Below are 19198 nucleotides of genomic sequence, written 5' to 3' on the forward strand. Positions count from 1 at the left end.
ATAAAATCTTTGTAGTATTGAAACGTCATAGGTTCATGTTAGTTGAAAACATTATAATGGGAATAATATGTTTTCCAGACCTGACCATCACTGCTTTTCTATCACTTCCCACATGTGTAGAAGCCCTGCAAACAGTCAGTGAGGAGAAAGCAAATAGCTCAATATTTGAAACAGCACTCGGCAATCTAGAGGAACATGTGTAGTAACAGAGTGAGTGAGAGGTGAGATCTCTTTCTGTACATATTAGCAGCTATATACAGATCACAAAACCGTGGGGACTAGCCATGTTAGTCAGATATCATATATACAGGATGGCCTTGCTCTGTTTCAGAGTTCTAGATAGAGAAGTTTCAAAATCCTTTGAAATCTGTTATATATCATTCGCAAGTTTACACAAGAAACTTGTAACACTGTAAATGCATATTGACTCTCATGTTTCATACACAGCATCATCAATTCATGCATAGAGCAACTAGACTGAGAACACAATGGCTACATAACATAGTGATACAAATCACGGTGCTGCATGTTTGTTCATGAAATATTAAAATCACATTTCTTTTTATAAATGCTTAAATAAAACCAAGGCCTGCATCAAGAGCTCAATAAATTAAAGAGTATTTACTGATTAATAAACATAAATATTCATAACAATCTATCCAAATTGACTGACAGATTTTTTGTTTCTGGTCATCGGCATCAGAAAACTGGCTGTGCACTGGACTCTGCTCTAGTATATTTTATGATAATCAGCGTGTTTGCTACCTGACAGAATTCTTGTGGAGTTCTTTGATACTGGCTGATTGTAAGGTTGTAAACAATACTAGGAAAACAGAGTGAGCACAAACAATGTGGCTACAGAGTGGGAGACATTGGTCTCAGATTCAGTTCTGCCTCGAACAAATAAACCCTCCTTTAAATGTCCATGAATGCCTCACTCTCCTTCCTCCTTCATGTACTTACACTCTCCATACTGTCCATAAAAGGACTGGGCTGGGTACAGCAGTGTATGTGGTGTGCGTGTTATTTTTGTAAATGTTATTATGTTTGCACACAAGTGCTGGATCTGGAGTGTGACAGAATTTGAATGTCCAGTTTCTTAGTGGAACTTCTGAAGATAAAGGGGGGAGTCGTCAAACAGCGGGTTCTTCACTTCCATTTCCCCCGTCTAAAGAAGGAGAGAGGGAGAGGATTCTGGTTAACACAGCTGGATATCAGAAATTGCATTATTCTCTCCACGGGTTTTGATTGTGATCAGGCTCAGCTTTGACATTTTATGGCCTAAAAAACATAATATTTAATAAATCAAAACACATTTTGATCCTGTTCTATCATTATCGTCGAAAATAATGCTGGAAGTCCTAATAACTTCTCCAGCTAAAAGAAAACAAATCTGAAATAATTCTCTTCGGTCAACATAAATCCATCCATATTTGTCAGACACATCTCAGAGCCTTTTCTGCAAATAACAAATCTGCATTTCACAGTGACCTTTCATTTGAAAATCAAATCACAAATGTTTTTCTGTTAAGATTTTTTCAGTCAAATGCACTTTAGAATTTTCCTTTTCTTCAAGGATGATCTCAAGTAGGTCGGCCATGCTTTTATTTCATCTTGACTACATAACTACATGTGACTGTATTCAGAGTTGAGCCAAAAATAAGTCACGCCTCTAGATGATCCCAAAAGCAGTTTCTTGACTTTCAATCAAATTTCAAACTTTCAACTATAGCAGTGACAGTGATGTGCTATACAGCATCTGTAACTTCTAAATTTCAACTTTTAAATATGGAATTTTCTAAATGCTGCAGATGAAACTGAATGTCTCTGTCGGAGCTGGTAACGGAGCTGGCAATAGGTAGCAACATGTTAATATAAATAAATGGGCAGTTATTGAATATATGTTACCTTTAGGCAGCAGTTCAATCATAGGCATAAGTAATAACATTACTGATACTTCAGTTAATAGCTGTGATAAATTATCTAAATGGCCATTAGGGGAAGTATGTAAACATTGCAAAAGTCTGCATACTAAAGCACTACTTGTGCTAAAGTTCAAAAAGTTGTATTTAATTCATATTTTTGGGGGCACCTGCTGTTGTGTATAGCAGGGATGGAACCAGGGATGGGCCATGGGGGCACTGGCCCCAGCTACAATCTGAAGTGCCCCTGTCCTGTTAGCATTCCTTTTTAAATAAATAATAATTAATAAACAATATTAACAATGTATTGGACAATTTATTCAGATTTAACTTTTTTGAAATGTGATTTTACAAGTGTGGAGGAACATTCCACTGACCAGTGTCTAAGGTAGTGGAAATCCCCTGACTAGGTGTCTCACTGCTGTGATACGGTCTACCTGACAGGATGGAAACCTTATTTGGTGATGTTTTTCTTCCAACTGGTACCGCGGACGGACGGACACAGCGGAAGACGCCAATGATGATCTTGTGTCTTTCATGTTTTTTTTCATATTATGTCTTCTGTAACGCCTCTTTGTATAAGTTCTGGCTTTTGTGAACTTGCGGCAAGTTCCACTTTGAGTATCAGTGCTTGTTGTGTAAACTCTGCAGACCTTACTATACTATTATAAAGACTCAAAAGCAACTCCAGTCTGAGAATTTCATTATTTCAAATCACAAGATGAATTTCCATCACACAAGGAACAGCCACACGTCATTTAATAAATGTATTCATGTGGCTTTGCTCATTTTATTGAATAAATATCGGGACTGAAAAGTAATGGAATTCAGTCATAAATTCATTCGTTCATTCTGGTTGAGGGATTTCTGCTGTCAACCGTGGATGAATATCCTGACCTGACAACAATACACAGTAGTTTACACAGAGTTTACTCACTGGTGCCAATCCAGGACACTCATATACGGTGAAATCCCCATCTTCATTCTCCTCATCTGTTGATGCTCCTGAGTCAGGAACCTTTGGCTCATCCCGGTTCCTGTTTATGTCACAAACATATTAAGTCAGAGGATGGTACAGATGGGGGTGGGGGGGGGGGGTAACAAGGGGCAGGAGAAAAACCCACAAGTCAAGGAAAGATGACTCTGGGCTGGACTGGATTGAATACTTACTTCTCCAGGGAAAGCATTTGCTGCTTCTGGTGCTGGTAGTGGTACATCTGGGCACTGTGGGCCAGCTTCTTGTCCCCAGGCTGAACACACAAGGGGCAGAGAAGGCAGAAAGTCAGTGGTACAGTATATCCTGTCACACTGTTCAGTTGACATTCACTTTGCGGCATGTGTCCCTACTGCAGATGTTCAACTTGAGACCTTTTTGAAAGGACAGGTGTGTTTGTCCATGAAGGCTTCTAGACTGATGCAACTAGCTAACTGTATTAATGGCTAGAGCTACTCCATCCAGCCATCTGTAATATTAACTCTTTTTTATCCCTTGTACTCCTCAATTCTTTAATTAAAATGAATTGGTTATTTCTTGCATTATGTCCTCAAACATTTCTAATTCTTCAAAAAGATATGAATAATCATTATTCTCTCTGATTAAATGCTTCTGTATTGTTCATTTTGAGCTGATTTAGTTTGATGCAGTTCAATCAAAGCAAAAACTAAAATAAATATGCTCTCCTTTTTTTCCTGCTGTGTCAAATTTGAATAAAATGAAATCTGCAACCTGAAAGATAGTACTCATTTGAAATGGTAACAATATAGAAAATCTGCACGAGTTGATCTGTGTTTATCATATTTATTGTAGTAGTGTATGTGAAACACTGAGAAAGGTAAACATAATTATTATGAAACTGTAGTCAGTCTGAGGATGTCAAGTGCGTCCCAAATCCCCTTGGAATGTGGGTCGGAATCATACCCGAGACACTACGGGTGAGGCATAGCCTCTATGGGACAGCAGCTCTACTAGGTGAGCTGTATGCCGCCCCACACTGATCAATTATACCAATACCTGGTTTTAACAAGGTGCAAGTAACTAATAACCTACTGTTGTTAATGGAAAATGATTAGTATGATTAGTATTTGATTATTTGACAGTTGTTTCCTGAATGCTGATATTAAAGATGAATATTACATTGACTTTACATTCCATTTAATGAACATGATCTGGTTGGGAAGCTACAACCAGGTTTCTGCCTTCAAGTCTGAGTACTTGTGTGTGCAGCGCGACAGTGATGTCATGCTCACCAAATTATCAAAAGCTTGGGCTCTAATCAGTCGATGTACAGGAGAGTCCATCTTCTGAGTTAGATGCAGACCTTTCTGCAATCTGAAAGAAAAAAAGAACATCAGATGCTGACAGATTCATCAAATTCAAGAGGTATACAAGCTGCAGTACAACACTGCAAAGTCTACTTTCTAGTCAGACACTTTAAAACTGTCCTTTATATTACATTAACCGAATCATTATGTCAAGGGGTTATATAGAAGTGGAGCAGGAGAAAAGGAGCAAGGATACACTTCTTTGTAAGTCCATCTATCACAGGCTTTACATATGATAGATGTAAAATATGAAATTAGAGGAGCACCACCTTGAATAATGACATTATAAGCTGAAGAACTACTAACATTTAACATTTTAAATTGTTTGAGATAAACACTTGCACTCTCTCCCATCAAATCCTGAAAGGGAAACATCTAGGGTCATTAGTATAGTAGTGTACAGAGAGAGGATTAAATATCTTACCTGACCCAACAGGCCCCTGCCATCAGCAAAGCCAGTGACCCTGCCACGATGAACACGCTACTCATGACTGAAAAGAAATACATACAGACAGTCAGAGGCAGAGAACGGTGCGCAGGCCTGAATGTGTCAAAGGAAGACATGATCCTGGACTGCTCTGGAGATGTGTGTGCAGCAGAGGGAAGGGCTGATGAAAATAAATGTGTTGGGTATGACCCTGCAGCACTAACAGTGAAATCAACATTGATAACAGTAATGGAGTGTAGCAGAACTAATTAACAGAAATATACAAGTCCTGTTCTTTGCAGCCGCATAGTAAATTTGAGGTCAGTCCCGAGATTCCAGAGCATTCAGTGCCAACATTTGGTCTAACAAAGAAGGTAATTTACTAAACTGATCTAAACACTTCAGAACTTCGCATCCATATTGATGTTGTTCTAAAACGAGTCATCAGGAGATGACATAGCCCCCGGCACTCACAACTTGAAAGAGCAGATGGTTTGGTGCTAGCACAGAAACCTGAAGTCATAATTACAAAACTTCCTTCCAAATCCTGTGTGTTTTTCACAGCGATGAATGGACTGGAGCAAATGACCATCCAACTATCACAGCTAAAGGCTCAAGGATTAGTTCACCCAGAAATGAAAATTCCCTCATTATCTACTCGGGAGTTTTAGGATTAAACTTTGTTTGAGCAGAATCAGAAACAGAAAAAAACATAACATGCCTCTATACTGATCGTGTGGGGTCATCCAAGTGTCTGCAAGCCCCGACATTAAAATTTGACTCGAAACAAGGTAATTTACACTGTGTTTTCAATTGTATTGGATTTGGCGCCAACACTTTTTACCCCTGAGACTCGAGAAGTGTTTTGTGGACTCAAACACTTCACCCACCCCTCTATCAGCAGCATGGTGAGTCGATAATGAGGGAATTTTCATTTCTGGGTGAACTATTCCTTTAAGTCTAACTTTCAGACATCATTTATATTCCTGAACAGAAAAAGCCTGAGAGGATACACTGTGAAACATAACAGTTTTATTCTGTTTATCAGGGCTATCATTTCCCACCAACAGTGGATACACTACTGAAATTACTCTTAATGCTCTCAGATTCAGAAACGCAACAGTTTGTTTTGTGCTTCTGACATAAAAACGACGTCAAACCAACTGATGACTTTTTCTGTTCTTATATAAAAGTCTGTGGAACTTTTTTTACATTAGATATGGTGTTGTCCCAGCAAACATTAAGACTGAGAGAATAAAACAGAAGGTAAAGATACTTGAGATAATTTGGAAATGGAGAAGAAATGGTGAAAATTCATCATCTTAAACAAAGCAAAGATCCTTTGAACAAAAATTCGCTAATATCTTTATTTACAGTTGTAGTCCCCTGCTCAGGAACAGGTAAAAAGAAACAAAACGAGTAAAACCTATTCTACAAAAAGATCCAACAACCTACACTATGTATATTAGGTGTTCATCTTCACTAGCCTCTCAATTCGATTATTATTCAGCAGTTAAAGATTTGATTCACAACGATGCATTTCAATGTACCACATCCACAATTTTTCTATATTACTGCACACTCCTGCTTTTTGTGTGTATGTGTGTGTGTGTGTGTGTGTGTGTGTGTGTGTGTGTGTGTGTGTGTGTGTGTGTGTCTCTCTGTTTCTCCTCACACAAACTGATAATCAATTGTATTTACTTATTAATAGATGATTGTCGGAGGATGACTCCGGATCGTTCTGCTTACTTTAACAGCGTGCGTCACATTTAGTCTTGTGTTGTTTGCAGCTCGGGAATGCGGCACGCCATACAAGTGCACAAATAGACATCGAAGCCTGCTTTTTGTATTCCTCGAGAGAAAATGCCCTCTTTTTTTGGGAAGCTCTTTTATTATTATTTTTTTTTTAAATAAATCAATATTATACTCCTGTTTGTGCACAGCTTCCCTGTCAACTAATATATTGATTAAATAAAAAAATCTAATGATCAGGTCGGGAGATTAGACCTCATCTTTTAGACCAAGTCTCCTGCACAGTGCTGAGCACTACAGCTGTGGATATTTCTTGATTCTTAGATGCATTGAGATGCGGAGACAGATCATTATCGTATTCATATTGTTTTTAGCGATGTCCCACCACTGAAAAATTATAACACCGCCGCTTTAGGATCAGAACAGACGCTCATTAAAGGTCCGGTCGTCCTGTGTCAGAGTCTCTGTCTGAGTCTGACACCTCCTCACTTGCCCTCTGACCTGCACTCTCTTTACACTTTAACAATAAACACTGATCACATGTTATTTGGAAACATTTTTATGATGAAAACATGATTCGTTTATGTTATGTCACTGCATCGATGCAGAGTCATTCAAGTCCGCATTGCGATGCATCCAAGAATCGTTTGTCGTTTGCGCTAATTTGTTTGAGTAGAAATTGGTTAAAGATTTTTGCGGCCATAAAGACATTTGCTCTATCAATCAATAATTTATTGAGCTTGTTAAAGCGTCTAAAAACCTTGGTTGGCCTATAATGATCTGCTCTTAATATAGTACAGGGCTGTTTGTCAAATAGAACTGTCTTTGTTTTGGAAACTCCCACTCCTTAGTTTCCTAATTTCATCATGGGGTTCATCAAGGGTCAGTTCTTGGTATGTTATTCTTCTCCATTTTATGCTGCCCATAGTTATCCTAGCAACTAACTCAACTTACTGACAGCCTATGTGAGTTAAACTATTGGATTTATTACACTTAGTGATGATAAAACAGAAACCCTCTGTTTGTCACAACAAAGTTAAGTCATATTGACTGCAATCTGGGGGCAATATCAAATGATATTATGCTTGTTGCATGAAATGTAAGGGTTGTCTTTAAGGATCGTCCAAGTACAGAAGGTTGTTTAGTCCTGCAATTCATTTATAAGATTATATTTTTGAGAACTTAAACTGGGTCTTTTAATGCTTTTATTTTTGCACAACTAAATTTCTCTAATGCCCCTTGGATAGGTATTACCCAGGCTTTGATTAATTGCCTTCAAATGGTTGAAACTGCTGCTGCTAGGATTATCACTGGTTCAAGATAATATGACCATTTAACAAATTCTGGCTTTTCTACATTGATGACCCATTTGTTTCTGTATCAATCTTTTATAGACATGTAAATGTATTTGATGATAAGGCTTAAGCCCCCATGTATACCAAGGTTATAATAACTATGTGCCATCCTATATAAGCTAGAAGTAGCCTTCTGGTTGTTCCCGGAGGCTGTCAAGCTTCTGGAATCCAACCTCAAAAATTTTTTTTAAATAATTTTTGTTATTTTAATAAATGTGTTACATATTAATACAGTAATCAAACCAAATCGTAGGTCCAGAACAACAGTCAGTTATGTTCTAAACTCAAGAGGAACAACAGAAAAGACTTACTAATGAAGACATGGTCATTGGACGGGTAAGAGAGGATGATGGGGTCTCTGAGCAAAGTGGGAGTGGTCTTTGTGGTGTTGGTGGTGGTGGTGTTGGTGGTGGTGGTAGATGGAGCCAGTGTGGTCACCTGGACACTCTGGCTCGCAGGCGGCTCTGTGATAGGTGGTCTGTGGTCGTAGCTAAGCTCACTGAGCTGCTTGGCTTTGGGATTAGAGGCATACTGGGAGGGTGCAGCTGGGATAAAGAAAGAGAGGTTTTGAGTCATTTCACCACCAGTGTAGTGGTAAATATACAAACATTGGTCAATCAGTAAACATTCCACTACCTGGCAGCCGAGACTCAGTTCTCTGTTCACTGATGACGGCAGACAAGAAGTCGATCTCTTCATCCAGCTCAGGGTATGTGTTGGTGTTACCTGGAGGAACAGAACAGCAAAATCCATCACTGCCTTGATTGAAATACAGTCTGATGTCTCCTACTATATTTAAAAATAATAATTATAAATAATTGGACAGCAATGGAGCACAGGTCGTATCGTTTATTAACCTCATGTTGTGATCATCATTTGTGTTTCATTTTGTTGAATGTCACTTTTGTATGTTGCTATAATTGGCAGATATCAGTTTCTTTCATGGTTTTGAAGATGTTGCCTATAATAAACAACTCTGCCTTGGCCACAGGAACACAATCGTGGCTGGATAAGTAAACCCAGAGTTAACTGAGATGGCTAATAGTGTGCTTCGTAGCACAGGTTATCAGGATGGCGGTTGTCAGGTTAAGTTAAGCCCGATAAGATAACTGGGGTATGGTGAGCTGGCTTCATTGTGGGGAAGCATATACTATGGTTCTATACAACCCACCAGATGACACAAATTTAAAGGGGTAATTCAGTGGGACTCATCAGACACAGACCGCACAAAACTCTATATTGGCCAAAATCAAGTCCTTAAGTTTCTATGGAAAAACTAGATAATAATAAGCACACCAGTGATTGAGTCATGCACTTCCATAGAGATGGAGGAGACACAGGTTTAAAACAATATTTTGGGAGCATCAAGCAGCAGGTGCTGAGATAACCAACCCTAGGATATCATTGTAGTTATTTTCTCAGATTGTATTATGTTCCACAGAACATATGAGCTGCAGTAAAATTTACCAGCATATAAACCAGAGCAGTCTTTAGGTCATTTATGGCAACTTTTTTAGCCTTACAATAAAATTGAGTCTTTATAAATAAACTGCAGGTTTCAGTTCTGTGCATCAGTAACTGTATGTTAAGATCAGGTTAAGATGGATTACATCACCCCCTGGTGGCTGGCTGCAGCATAAATCATAAATCCCATCCCTCCTGTACCGACTGGAAAGGACACGGTCAATCAAAAAAATCAATCCTGTCATTTGTTTGGTGATTTCTGACATTTTGGGTAGTGCTTACAACACTAAGGTATGTTAGTGAAATGTTGATGGAATGACAACTGGGTGAAACTTCATGATTGAAAAAACTGTTGATAGTCAGTCAGTTAATTCAAAAAGAAGAAAGACAACACTGCCCCATGTGGCTAAAGCCGAAAAAACATAACAAAAGACAAACCCTGCAGCAATGATTGTTTTAATGAGGGAACCACATCCTGCAATGCTGTGCATCATCGCACTGCCTGGGGTCTGTAGTGTGAGAGGATAAATGTGTGTGTGCGGAGGCTCAATGGGGGAGTAAATGTATCAAATGCATCAGAGTTTACAATTTGTTGTGGGTGGGAAAATAGACGTGGTGCTTCTATCTCTCCCTCTCTCTCTCCTCTCTGTGTGTGCGGGGTCAGTGCATTACTGTGTGGATGACTGTGATCTACTGTCATGCACAGCTGCTCAACGTGTGGGTGGATGGCAATAAACACAGGGAAAGAAGAGAGAATGGAGGAGGGACACAGATGAGGAATGAGACGTATGTGGGTGGTGGAGTGGGTCTTCCTCAGAATCATGAATGAAAAGCGTCACTGCGGCAAAGGGAGGAGAGTGAGAGGATGAGGGGCTGAGAAGAGAAAGGTATTGTCTGTATATACACAAAGCACCCCACAGACTGGATTGGACTAAAGACAACCTTGTGCTTTGAATGTTATAATGGATAAGAAACATGTTTTTATTTTTAGATCTTCCTTGTTGTTATATACTCATAATTAAAGTTCAGTTAACCTAAAATACAAAAACAACATGTTCAATGTAGAAAGTTTAGTTTTGTCGATCAGTCCCAAACAATGGTGGAGGACAGGAACACCTCTTTCCCGAAGCACCGTCTCTGTCAAACCTGCTCTATACTGTCTGAAGTGATTGTTGGGTGGTGGGATACCGAATCCTTTCTAACATGGTATAAGGGCCTCTATGGTGACCATTTCTATAACTTTCTTAAAGAATAAATCCTAGATTTTAATCCATGATTGATGCAGTAGTGGTTAAGGATGTAAATTCACTATGTGTGGCTATTTTTATGACGTTAACTGTGTGAAACAGTATTAATGAGTTCCTGCAGAATGTATGAAACAGTCATATCTCCCTCCTCGGTGACGGCTGGCTTTTCATCCCACCTTTGAGTTTAGATTCCGGCGTTTCTGTTCACCACCAGCTCCTTGTGATCTCGATATTAAATGAAGAATTGTAACAATTACATGGTACTTAATTCATGACCAACAATTTTTATCTTTTGTTTTTTTAAATGCTTTCAGCAGTTTCAGTCCGTTCTTGGTGAATTATTTTGAATGTAACTTCCTGAGAACTCTTATCTTCCTCCCTCATCATCCTCAGGGTGGCTACAGAGAGATGCAATCAATCATACAGCATCAAATAGGGATCTTCTGACTGGAACAATTGTGATTTTGTCATCTTTATCTCAGTTAACCATAGTGATTTTTTTTCCTCCATAATTCCAGAAGTTTTCCAGAAAGGATCCCTGTGTCTTGTAGAAAAGCCGCTCTGCTCCGGACCGTCACTGGTTCACTGTCACTTCTGAATAGTGCTGGCGATGAGAGAGTCACTCAGACCATCAGCTTTGGAAATGATCTAGGACACACACTGCTGACCAAGAAAAATGGTGGATAGAAAATAGTAATGGTGTCTCCGCTGGGAGTCCCACGTCACACTATGGTAAAATACATGACGCATGTAGAGGAAGCCAGAGAAGCAGGAACTTATGTTGGCCACCAGACATAATGCAATCACAGCTTATATTTAGAGGCACTCTGCCGACTGTTCATAGGGTTGTTGTTCCATTTGTGTTCTGTATTCATATAAAATACTAATTTTCCAGCTGATGAGGATACAAATTATTCACTACTTTTTCAAAATCTGAGTTTCAAATTCAAAGTCCCTAAATGTGGATGCATTGGTCTTCACCCTATTTTATAAATAGGAATGTTGCTTTTAAGGAACATAAAGGTTGCTTTGTAATGTTGGAACAATTGATGAGGTGCTATCGAACTTACCTTTGCTGAAGTGAGCAGAGTGAGGAGCGTGTCTCCTCTTCAACACGCATCTGCCATGGGAGTTCTCTACCAGAGGGCGCAGGCAGGGGCCGCAGTGTGAGCTGCTGGGCGGGCAGAAGTGTCGTCCTGCTCGGGCACAGTCTAAACTCCGGGGGCACAGATGAGACCCTGTTGACAAAGAGACAGAATGATTCAACACAGCCTTTATAAATAACTCACCTCTGATCTCTGCATTATCCAAATTTTCCATTTTCAAAACAACCAAAAATCTTCATATTGCATTTTAAAACACACAAAGTGATTGAATTTTCTAGTAATGAGCTGCAGAAGAAGACCAATATCAACTGCAATGCAACTATTCATTTCAATTACAAACACACATACACACTCCGGCTGTGTGACATCTTCATGTCTTTGTTTATGACCAGACCTGTTCATCATATCTCATCATTCTGTACACTATGGATAGATGTTAAGATCATGGTCTTTAACATCCGGTGGGTTTCATTTTTAAAAAAAATTAATCTTTGTTTGTTGGGTCAGAGCAATAAAATGTTAACTTTCAACTTTCTGTGTCAATGTTTCTTTTGCATAGATAAGCCCTCAGTGTTTTCTACAAGGCACTTACTGCCAAGCTAAGGCAGAAAAAAAAAACTCAACATCAAGATTTGAATTTGTCATTTTGATGTTATTCATTTTGATCTTTTTTTAAATAGAATTTTATTTAGCAGAGTTTATGTGTCTAATCTGAGTTGCTTTCATAATAACTGTTTTATCTTCTGGAACAACTAGCTTCATCTCCATATAAGCAATTAATGACTTTTGCTGCAAAACTGAGCAAAGCCGTAATATGTCAAGGTCAGAGATGAGAGACAAACTTTGTTACAAGGCCTTTCAAGGATAATGCCAGCTGAGTAAATTCCCTGTAACTTGAGAGCAGATAAGAGCAGGCAACCTGACCTGGTCTGGGCTGCTGCTGTTTTAATGTTATGCTGTGGCAGCAGCCCGGCCACTGCTGCTCAGCTGGTGTGATATGGAACGATGTGTGGGTGGATATTCCTGGAGGGTCAATGGGGTAGCAGGTGAATCCAGAGATAAGACAACAGAATGAACATAAAGGTAGAAAAGATTCATTATGGATTTCCAAAATGCAGAATTATGCAAATTCCATGGCAATAGTTTTTGTTTGTTGTCCCTTTTAGAATACAGTATAGGGATGGAGTTAGGACATCTACCTTAGGAAATAACTGGCATTAGCCTCGGCAACCAGTGTAGAAAGCGACATTGATAATCAGTTACAAGTGTTGTTGACCCTGTTGTCATTGGTATCAGCTGATGTGTAAATAAATTCTGTATTTTACTTCGAGACAACTGTTCACATGCATAGGAATGGAGCTAATATTCAAGCAATTCCTTTGTACATCGGAATGCACATGCCCTGTGTATGTGAGAAGTCATGTGATATTACGGGGAGATTATTTCAGTTTTCAAATAAAAAGGTACAAGTTTGGATGTGGCCTGGAGGCTGGGGCCCAAAGTTGGAGTGACTGTTGTGGGAAAAAAACACCTACAAATTTCTTCATCGTTCTGATATTGGATGAGAACATAGACTGAGGCTCCCTACCCGTATCTGAAGGTTGCAGATCATTTAGTATCATTAAAGTGCTAGGTGAGTATCTGGTATCTCCTGATCCTTGTTGCATCACAGTGATACTTTCATGTGGTGTGTTAATCAAAGCTTCTCTAAAGAGAATACATCAGTTGTAAAGCCTGAAGGGGTTAAAATGGGCTTAATTGCATTTATCCTTATAACACCCCACAATACTCTTACTGAGAAGGCAGAGCATTGCTGCACATGCTTCCCCATTGGGAGTATCTATTGCACTTGTGGTTTAGGTGTGATACTGCATCCATCCTTCTAAGAGAATCCCATCTGAGCACAACAGCAGCACAAAGAGCAGAATAAAGCTGCACAGTAGTGGCAGTGCTCTCAATATCACATGGGGAAATAATTAGAGTCAACTATCAATATTAACCCCTTCAGCTTCCTCGACACAATCGCTCCCGTCTCTGCTAATGCAACCGAGACAATGGTTGCCATGACGACTTCCATGGCAACTGAGGAGGTGTGACATCATCAAGGGGTGAGTCACCGACAAATGCAAGTCAAGGATGGATGGTTCGTCTCAGGCTGGTGTACTGAGTAGAAAAAGGCAACGATGACAAATGCATGGTGGAAATGTAAAAGATGGCTATTAAATAAATAATGTTCCTTTCACACTGTTGATGATGCAAACTCGAGGAAGACAGAGACTCACTCTTCCTCTGCAGCATAAGATACCCAAACAACATTTGCAGAGTGCAAAGCTCTCCATTATTTTACACTATTTTAGAACATGTTTTCTAGAACCCTACATTTTTGCATAATAAAATAAACCTTTCTATGACTTACTACTCTTCTAACGCTAATGTGTTTTTGAAATGTTCCTCGCTGCACTTTAATTAATGCCACAGGTGGAGCAGCTTTATACATCTCACACATCCACACAATGGCCTGACCTTGGAGGCTACAACAGCAGCAGCTAATCTATGCAAAGCTTTGTGACTTGATGACGGAGAGCAGAATGCACAGAGACTCTCCTGTTTCTCTCAGCATCACCAGAAACAAATTCAAACCCCCAAAACAAGCTTTAACATTTGCATTTGTCCGAAGGCTTAATAAGTCATCTCAGGGAGGACAATGGAAGAATATTATACAGCAGCTGTGTCAGCACCAACCTGAACTGAACATTAAAGAATTTCCCACCGTGAGAAAACACTCGTATGATCTAGGTCAAAATAAGGTGTGTTGATAAAATAATCACTGATATGATGTTGTCATTTTACTCCATTAGACAGTGCGAGGTGCACCTGTTGCACCCAAGAGGAGTAGTGACTCTGAAAACTGAATTCATAACTCCTTCAGCAGGTATGCACTGCTTTGAATACCTCCACATTCAAATAAAGCCGACTAGAGTAGCTTTATCTGGGCTACTCAATCAATAGCACTGATGTTCACCGGTGACATTATCACCGTATCATTGTGATAACGTCTTACAGTTTCCTAGCAACCTCTTTTCTTGTGTTTGGTCAAAGAAATTAGACACATCCATCCTCTTTTTCCTCTTTGACTTCACCTCAGGTACAGGATTTATACTGATTGCACTGAATTGCGTGTCTTTACAGGCTTTGGATGGGTTTTACAGATGCATATAGGTGGTGGCTGATGGATACAGGAAGAGGGACACATGGCGACAGTTGGCCAAGGCAAGAGGAATAGAGAGGAGGGCAGGAAAGGGAAATAGAGAAAAAATGAAGAAGTCAATTTAACAAGCAAATACTTACATCTTTTTCATAAAGGCACTGCTGGGCCTTGGCCCTCACTGTTTGCCTGTCATTCGTATGACATGAGAGTACTTGCTATCCAAGACCAACCTTCTCTACGTATACAAAGCTCTGTATGGCTCGATTGCTTCCCCTAGTTTCTCTTTATCTGAAAAAACTCACTCAAATAAATTACATCCGATTCTTTAATTCGAACCAGTATATAATGATAACTATTTTTCTGATCTGTTCTTTTTGTGAGAAGACTCTACCATTCCTACAGGTCTGCATCACCTCAAGACATCATCTCGCCCTTACACTGGATCTGGACTAGTCAATGAGAGAAAAAATAATATCCGCCCATGTTCTATTCCTGATTCACGTCTTATGAAATTTAGCAGCTCCATCCATCTGAGGCCTTAAAATAGCCTACGAGTTAATTCAGATGAAGAAATAGAAACCGTCTGTCAGGTGATCAATGATCATTACAGGGCCATGTCTTAGTGAGTCTTCATCTTTTTAAATAACAGGCCACTGGGTGTTAGTGGATGGTTGTGATGAAGTGTGATTTAATGAATCATCACTGTTACAATGCTCTGCTGCCTACCTAAGCTGTCGACTGCTAGAACACAATATTGTCTAATTCAGAGCCTGTCTTGTTGCGATGTTCCAGACAAACTTACCTGTGTGGAGAATGCAAATGTCATCAAAAGCTTCTTCTGCTGTTCTGAGATAAAAAATGACAGTCCGCAGAGCAGAGGCCAGCTTACGTGTGTGTGTGAGTGTGAGTTCACAGATTTTGACTGAGGGTCTGAGATATTACGCAGCCACCTACACTTATAACTATTATGTGAAACGCCGGGCCACACATGTGCAGAACATGACGGCTGTGTTGCTGATCGTCTACATCTCGCGGTCGTCTGTTGTCTGCAGTGTGCCTGATGTGGAGATGCCATGTGAAGTTTCTGGTATGACTACTTAACATAAGTAGGCCTACGGATTGTGCTATTGAGTATTTCAGGATGTGTTTCCAGTGCTAAAGAATGAACCTCTCATTGTTGTCGGGTAGTTGTGTCAGACAAAGATCGAAATGCCATTTTTGGTATTATACTCACTTTTCTTTGTTGTAGAGACACAACTTCAGAATCAGAGTTTAAGCACTGCTGTTTACATGCAGACTAAAATGACAGAAGGGGTTTGTGTGGATCTCACGTGTGTGACCTTACATGGTCATCCTGGTCAGTGACGGAGAGCTCTTGAGCTCTGGTAACAGGAACGTGTTTCTGAAGGCAGCCAGACCACAGCCAACACCTCTGCTATGATAAGTGGGCCTATCACACCACCAGCGTATAGTATCAAGTGACACACCCAGAGCACATCTGAACTGCACTGAATCATCCATTTACCACCTCACTGCCCAACATTATCTGTCATAATGCCTCGCAGCCACGTGAAGCAACACACGTCACAGGGTGGAATAGCCCAGAGCCACCGTGGCACCAACTGTTTGAGTGACAGGTCGTGACGTCAGTAACACACAGACACTACAGTTTCACATTTGTAAGCTGGATGTCACAACAACAGTCCTTAACACTCTGTCTTTTCATATTTCTATCCTGTATCATTATACTGAATGTTCCTATGAGGACTTGTTGGCTATACACAGAGCATCATACCAACCTGTACTGCAGAGTTACTGCTGGCACTAGGGCACAATGCAAATATAGCACAACTCATCATCACATTATCAACTTTCAATTTGCAATACTATGTCTTATAATAGTGAAGGGGCAAAGTGTAAGAAAGGTTCTCTTTGTCCCTCTTCAACCCTCCTCTCCCCGGGGCTGTAGTCAGGCTGGGGATCGATAAGTCCAGAACAAATCTTGGTGGGTAAGTGGACTATCAAAAACACCCTAAAGTTTTTACCGACCTTCTCTCTGTGACTGTCATGAGTACATGCTGCATGCCTGTCGCAGGACTGAGTTTGAAGAAACAGTGGACAAATGTCGCAGAGACGACGGCTGCAACGCATTATTACTTCTTAATCTGTCATGGTGGACTGAGAGTAATGTCTCTTCAACGCCTCTTGAGTTGCTAAGTAGAACTACCAGACAAGCTGGGCCAGGACTAGCTGGTTAGCATTCTAACTTTAGTACTTACTGTCTCATTGCAACACATAAAGTTTTATGTATTTTAGATAATTTCAAAATTGTTACCTCATCCCATTCAGTTGATAATCTTAGTTAACTTCGGAACATAAAAAACAAATTATAAAAATTAGGGCTGGGCAATGATTAAAAGTTTTAATCGCGATTAATCGCATGATTTCCCCGATTAATCACGATTAATCGCATTTGTATACGCAAAATCCAATAATGAATTAAAAAGTAGTGTATAGCGCAATTTTATTTTCAATGTTCTGCCATAACATTTGTTGTGCAAACACTTTTAACATCAGCATTTAATACAGTAGCAGTTAAATAAAATATTCATTGTAAATCTCAACTTAACAATGTTATCAAAGCAAATACAAAATTAAAGGTCAATGCCACTGCCAGGGCATTAATGTTATCCTCTTCGTTATGAAAAATGTATACTCCTCCCTGCGTATAACGTAGTCTGCCGAAGCCTCGCTCCGCTCGCTGTTTCGTTGAGTGATTTGCTGATATCAACTGTGTGTTTTGCATTTAGGTGATATTCTAGGCTAGAAGTACTCCGGTGATAAGAAAATTCACCTTGGCAGTGGCTACAAATTACTTTGGTTCTGTCGACTCCGCCGTCTGGAAGAACTTTAAAATGAAAATGGCCATGTAAAAGCTCCGTACCCTTATCCATGGTTGTTTATCCGCCAATTATTTTCTTTTTTCCTGTTCCGCAGCAGTCAGCAACAGACTTTCACAAAATAAAAGCCTGACTTTCACAATAAAACAATAAATAATCAAACCTGAGTTAATGCGAGATAAAATAATTAATCGAGTTAACTCATCACTTGAGTTAACTCGATTAAAACGAGTTAACTTGCCCAGCCCTAATAAAAATATATTTTCCCTTTCAACAGGCGATACATAACTAAACAACTAACTAGAGAGAACAATTCACTGATTAGTTGTTCAGCAACAAGAAGCTTGACGATACAACATTATGTCCCAATAGAGATTGTATTTGTAGTATTTTCTGACAATTTGTAAAATAATTCATCAATTGAAAATAATTGACCAGTTAAAAAATACTCTATACTCACAGTCACATACTGATCTGTAAATTAACAATAAGTTTATTCTCTGAGCGTCACCTACGACCAGAAACATCAACAATAATGTACTTGACCAATGAGTCTACTGACATGCCAATCAGGGTTTCCCAAAGGAAAAAGTTCAGGCTTCAAATATTTTTCTCCACAATCAACAACTCAAAACCTAAACATGTCCATTTTACCATGAGGTTTGAGAAGATGAAACCAGAGGAAAATAAAGTTCCAAGAAATACTCAATGATCATCTAAATCTATTTTTGACAAATATTTTCAGCGCCCAGTTTGAAACTGGGTAACACATGGATTAAATGAGACATATTAAAAGCCTCTATCCTGAGTTCAAATTTAATATAATAAATAGATCTAGTTTTTTCTGCTCTACATTTAATGCTCATTAAACCCTCACAACTAGAGAACACATTTTACCGGTTTTGCTTGAATAATTAAAACCACTAATCAATTATCAATTTGACGTCTGGTGCAACATCCTATTCAGATTTAATCTCACAAAACGTTGTAAAATTACTAAACTAAACACAAAAGAGACCCAGAAATCTAGTCAGGCAGGAAAAGTCCAGGATGCACCCACTTAGCTGAGTGAAGAGACAACCCCCAGTGACACACCATGGCAGCAGAACAGCAACATGAGGGTTTCTCAGTGAGGAGTGGGAGCTGAGCACATCCCAGTGACCCCCCCTCCCACCGCTGGGAGTGACAGCAGCAGCACATCTGTACCTGTCAAGCAGGAGCTCAGCGCAACAAGGGCCGCAAACACCGCAGCCTGGCCGAGCAGCGGGGCCCACATCCTGGGCACAGCTCCGACGACTGTCAGGGGAGAGCGACCGGAGGAGCAGGACGAAGAGGAGGATGAGGAGGGTGGTCGGTGATGATCATTCCCCCATCGCTCTGGGCTCAGGGTGGAGAAGACCGAGGAGATCCGAGTAAGTCAGAGAGAAAGGCAGCCGAGTAGAGAGGAAGAAGAAGAGTCCGCTCCTCAGCACAGACCATCATAGAATGATCCTCT

At 39.8% G+C, this 19198-nt stretch overlaps 1 protein-coding gene across 1 annotated transcript; it reads right to left on the bottom strand.

Annotated features, from left to right (window-relative positions):
- Positions 1–699: 699 nt before the first annotated feature.
- Positions 700–18979, bottom strand: npdc1b (neural proliferation, differentiation and control, 1b). The gene is made up of 9 exons (XM_061071983.1): positions 18910–18979; positions 11560–11727; positions 8415–8504; positions 8090–8323; positions 4669–4735; positions 4170–4251; positions 3093–3172; positions 2860–2959; positions 700–1168 (listed from the first exon to the last, which is right to left on the bottom strand). Exons 1-9 carry the CDS (start codon positions 18977–18979, stop codon positions 1100–1102), a joined length of 960 nt encoding a protein of 319 aa, XP_060927966.1. The 3' UTR covers positions 700–1099.
- Between the last annotated feature and the right edge of the window lie 219 nt (positions 18980–19198).

The sequence above is a fragment of the Limanda limanda genome, chromosome 5 (genome assembly GCF_963576545.1).
Source record: "Limanda limanda chromosome 5, fLimLim1.1, whole genome shotgun sequence".
NCBI lineage: Eukaryota > Metazoa > Chordata > Actinopteri > Pleuronectiformes > Pleuronectidae > Limanda > Limanda limanda.

Coding starts and splice junctions, on each gene's coding strand:
- npdc1b (XM_061071983.1), bottom strand. CDS start 18,979: ATGTGGGCCCCGCTGCTCGGCCAGGCTGCGGTGTTTGCGGCCCTTGTT. Junction 8,505..11,559: donor CTCTGCTCACTTCAGCAAAG/GTAAGTTCGATA, acceptor CTGTTCCTCCAG/GTAACACCAACACATACCCT. Junction 1,169..2,859: donor AGTGTCCTGGATTGGCACCA/GTGAGTAAACTC, acceptor CTCCTTCTTTAG/ACGGGGGAAATGGAAGTGAA.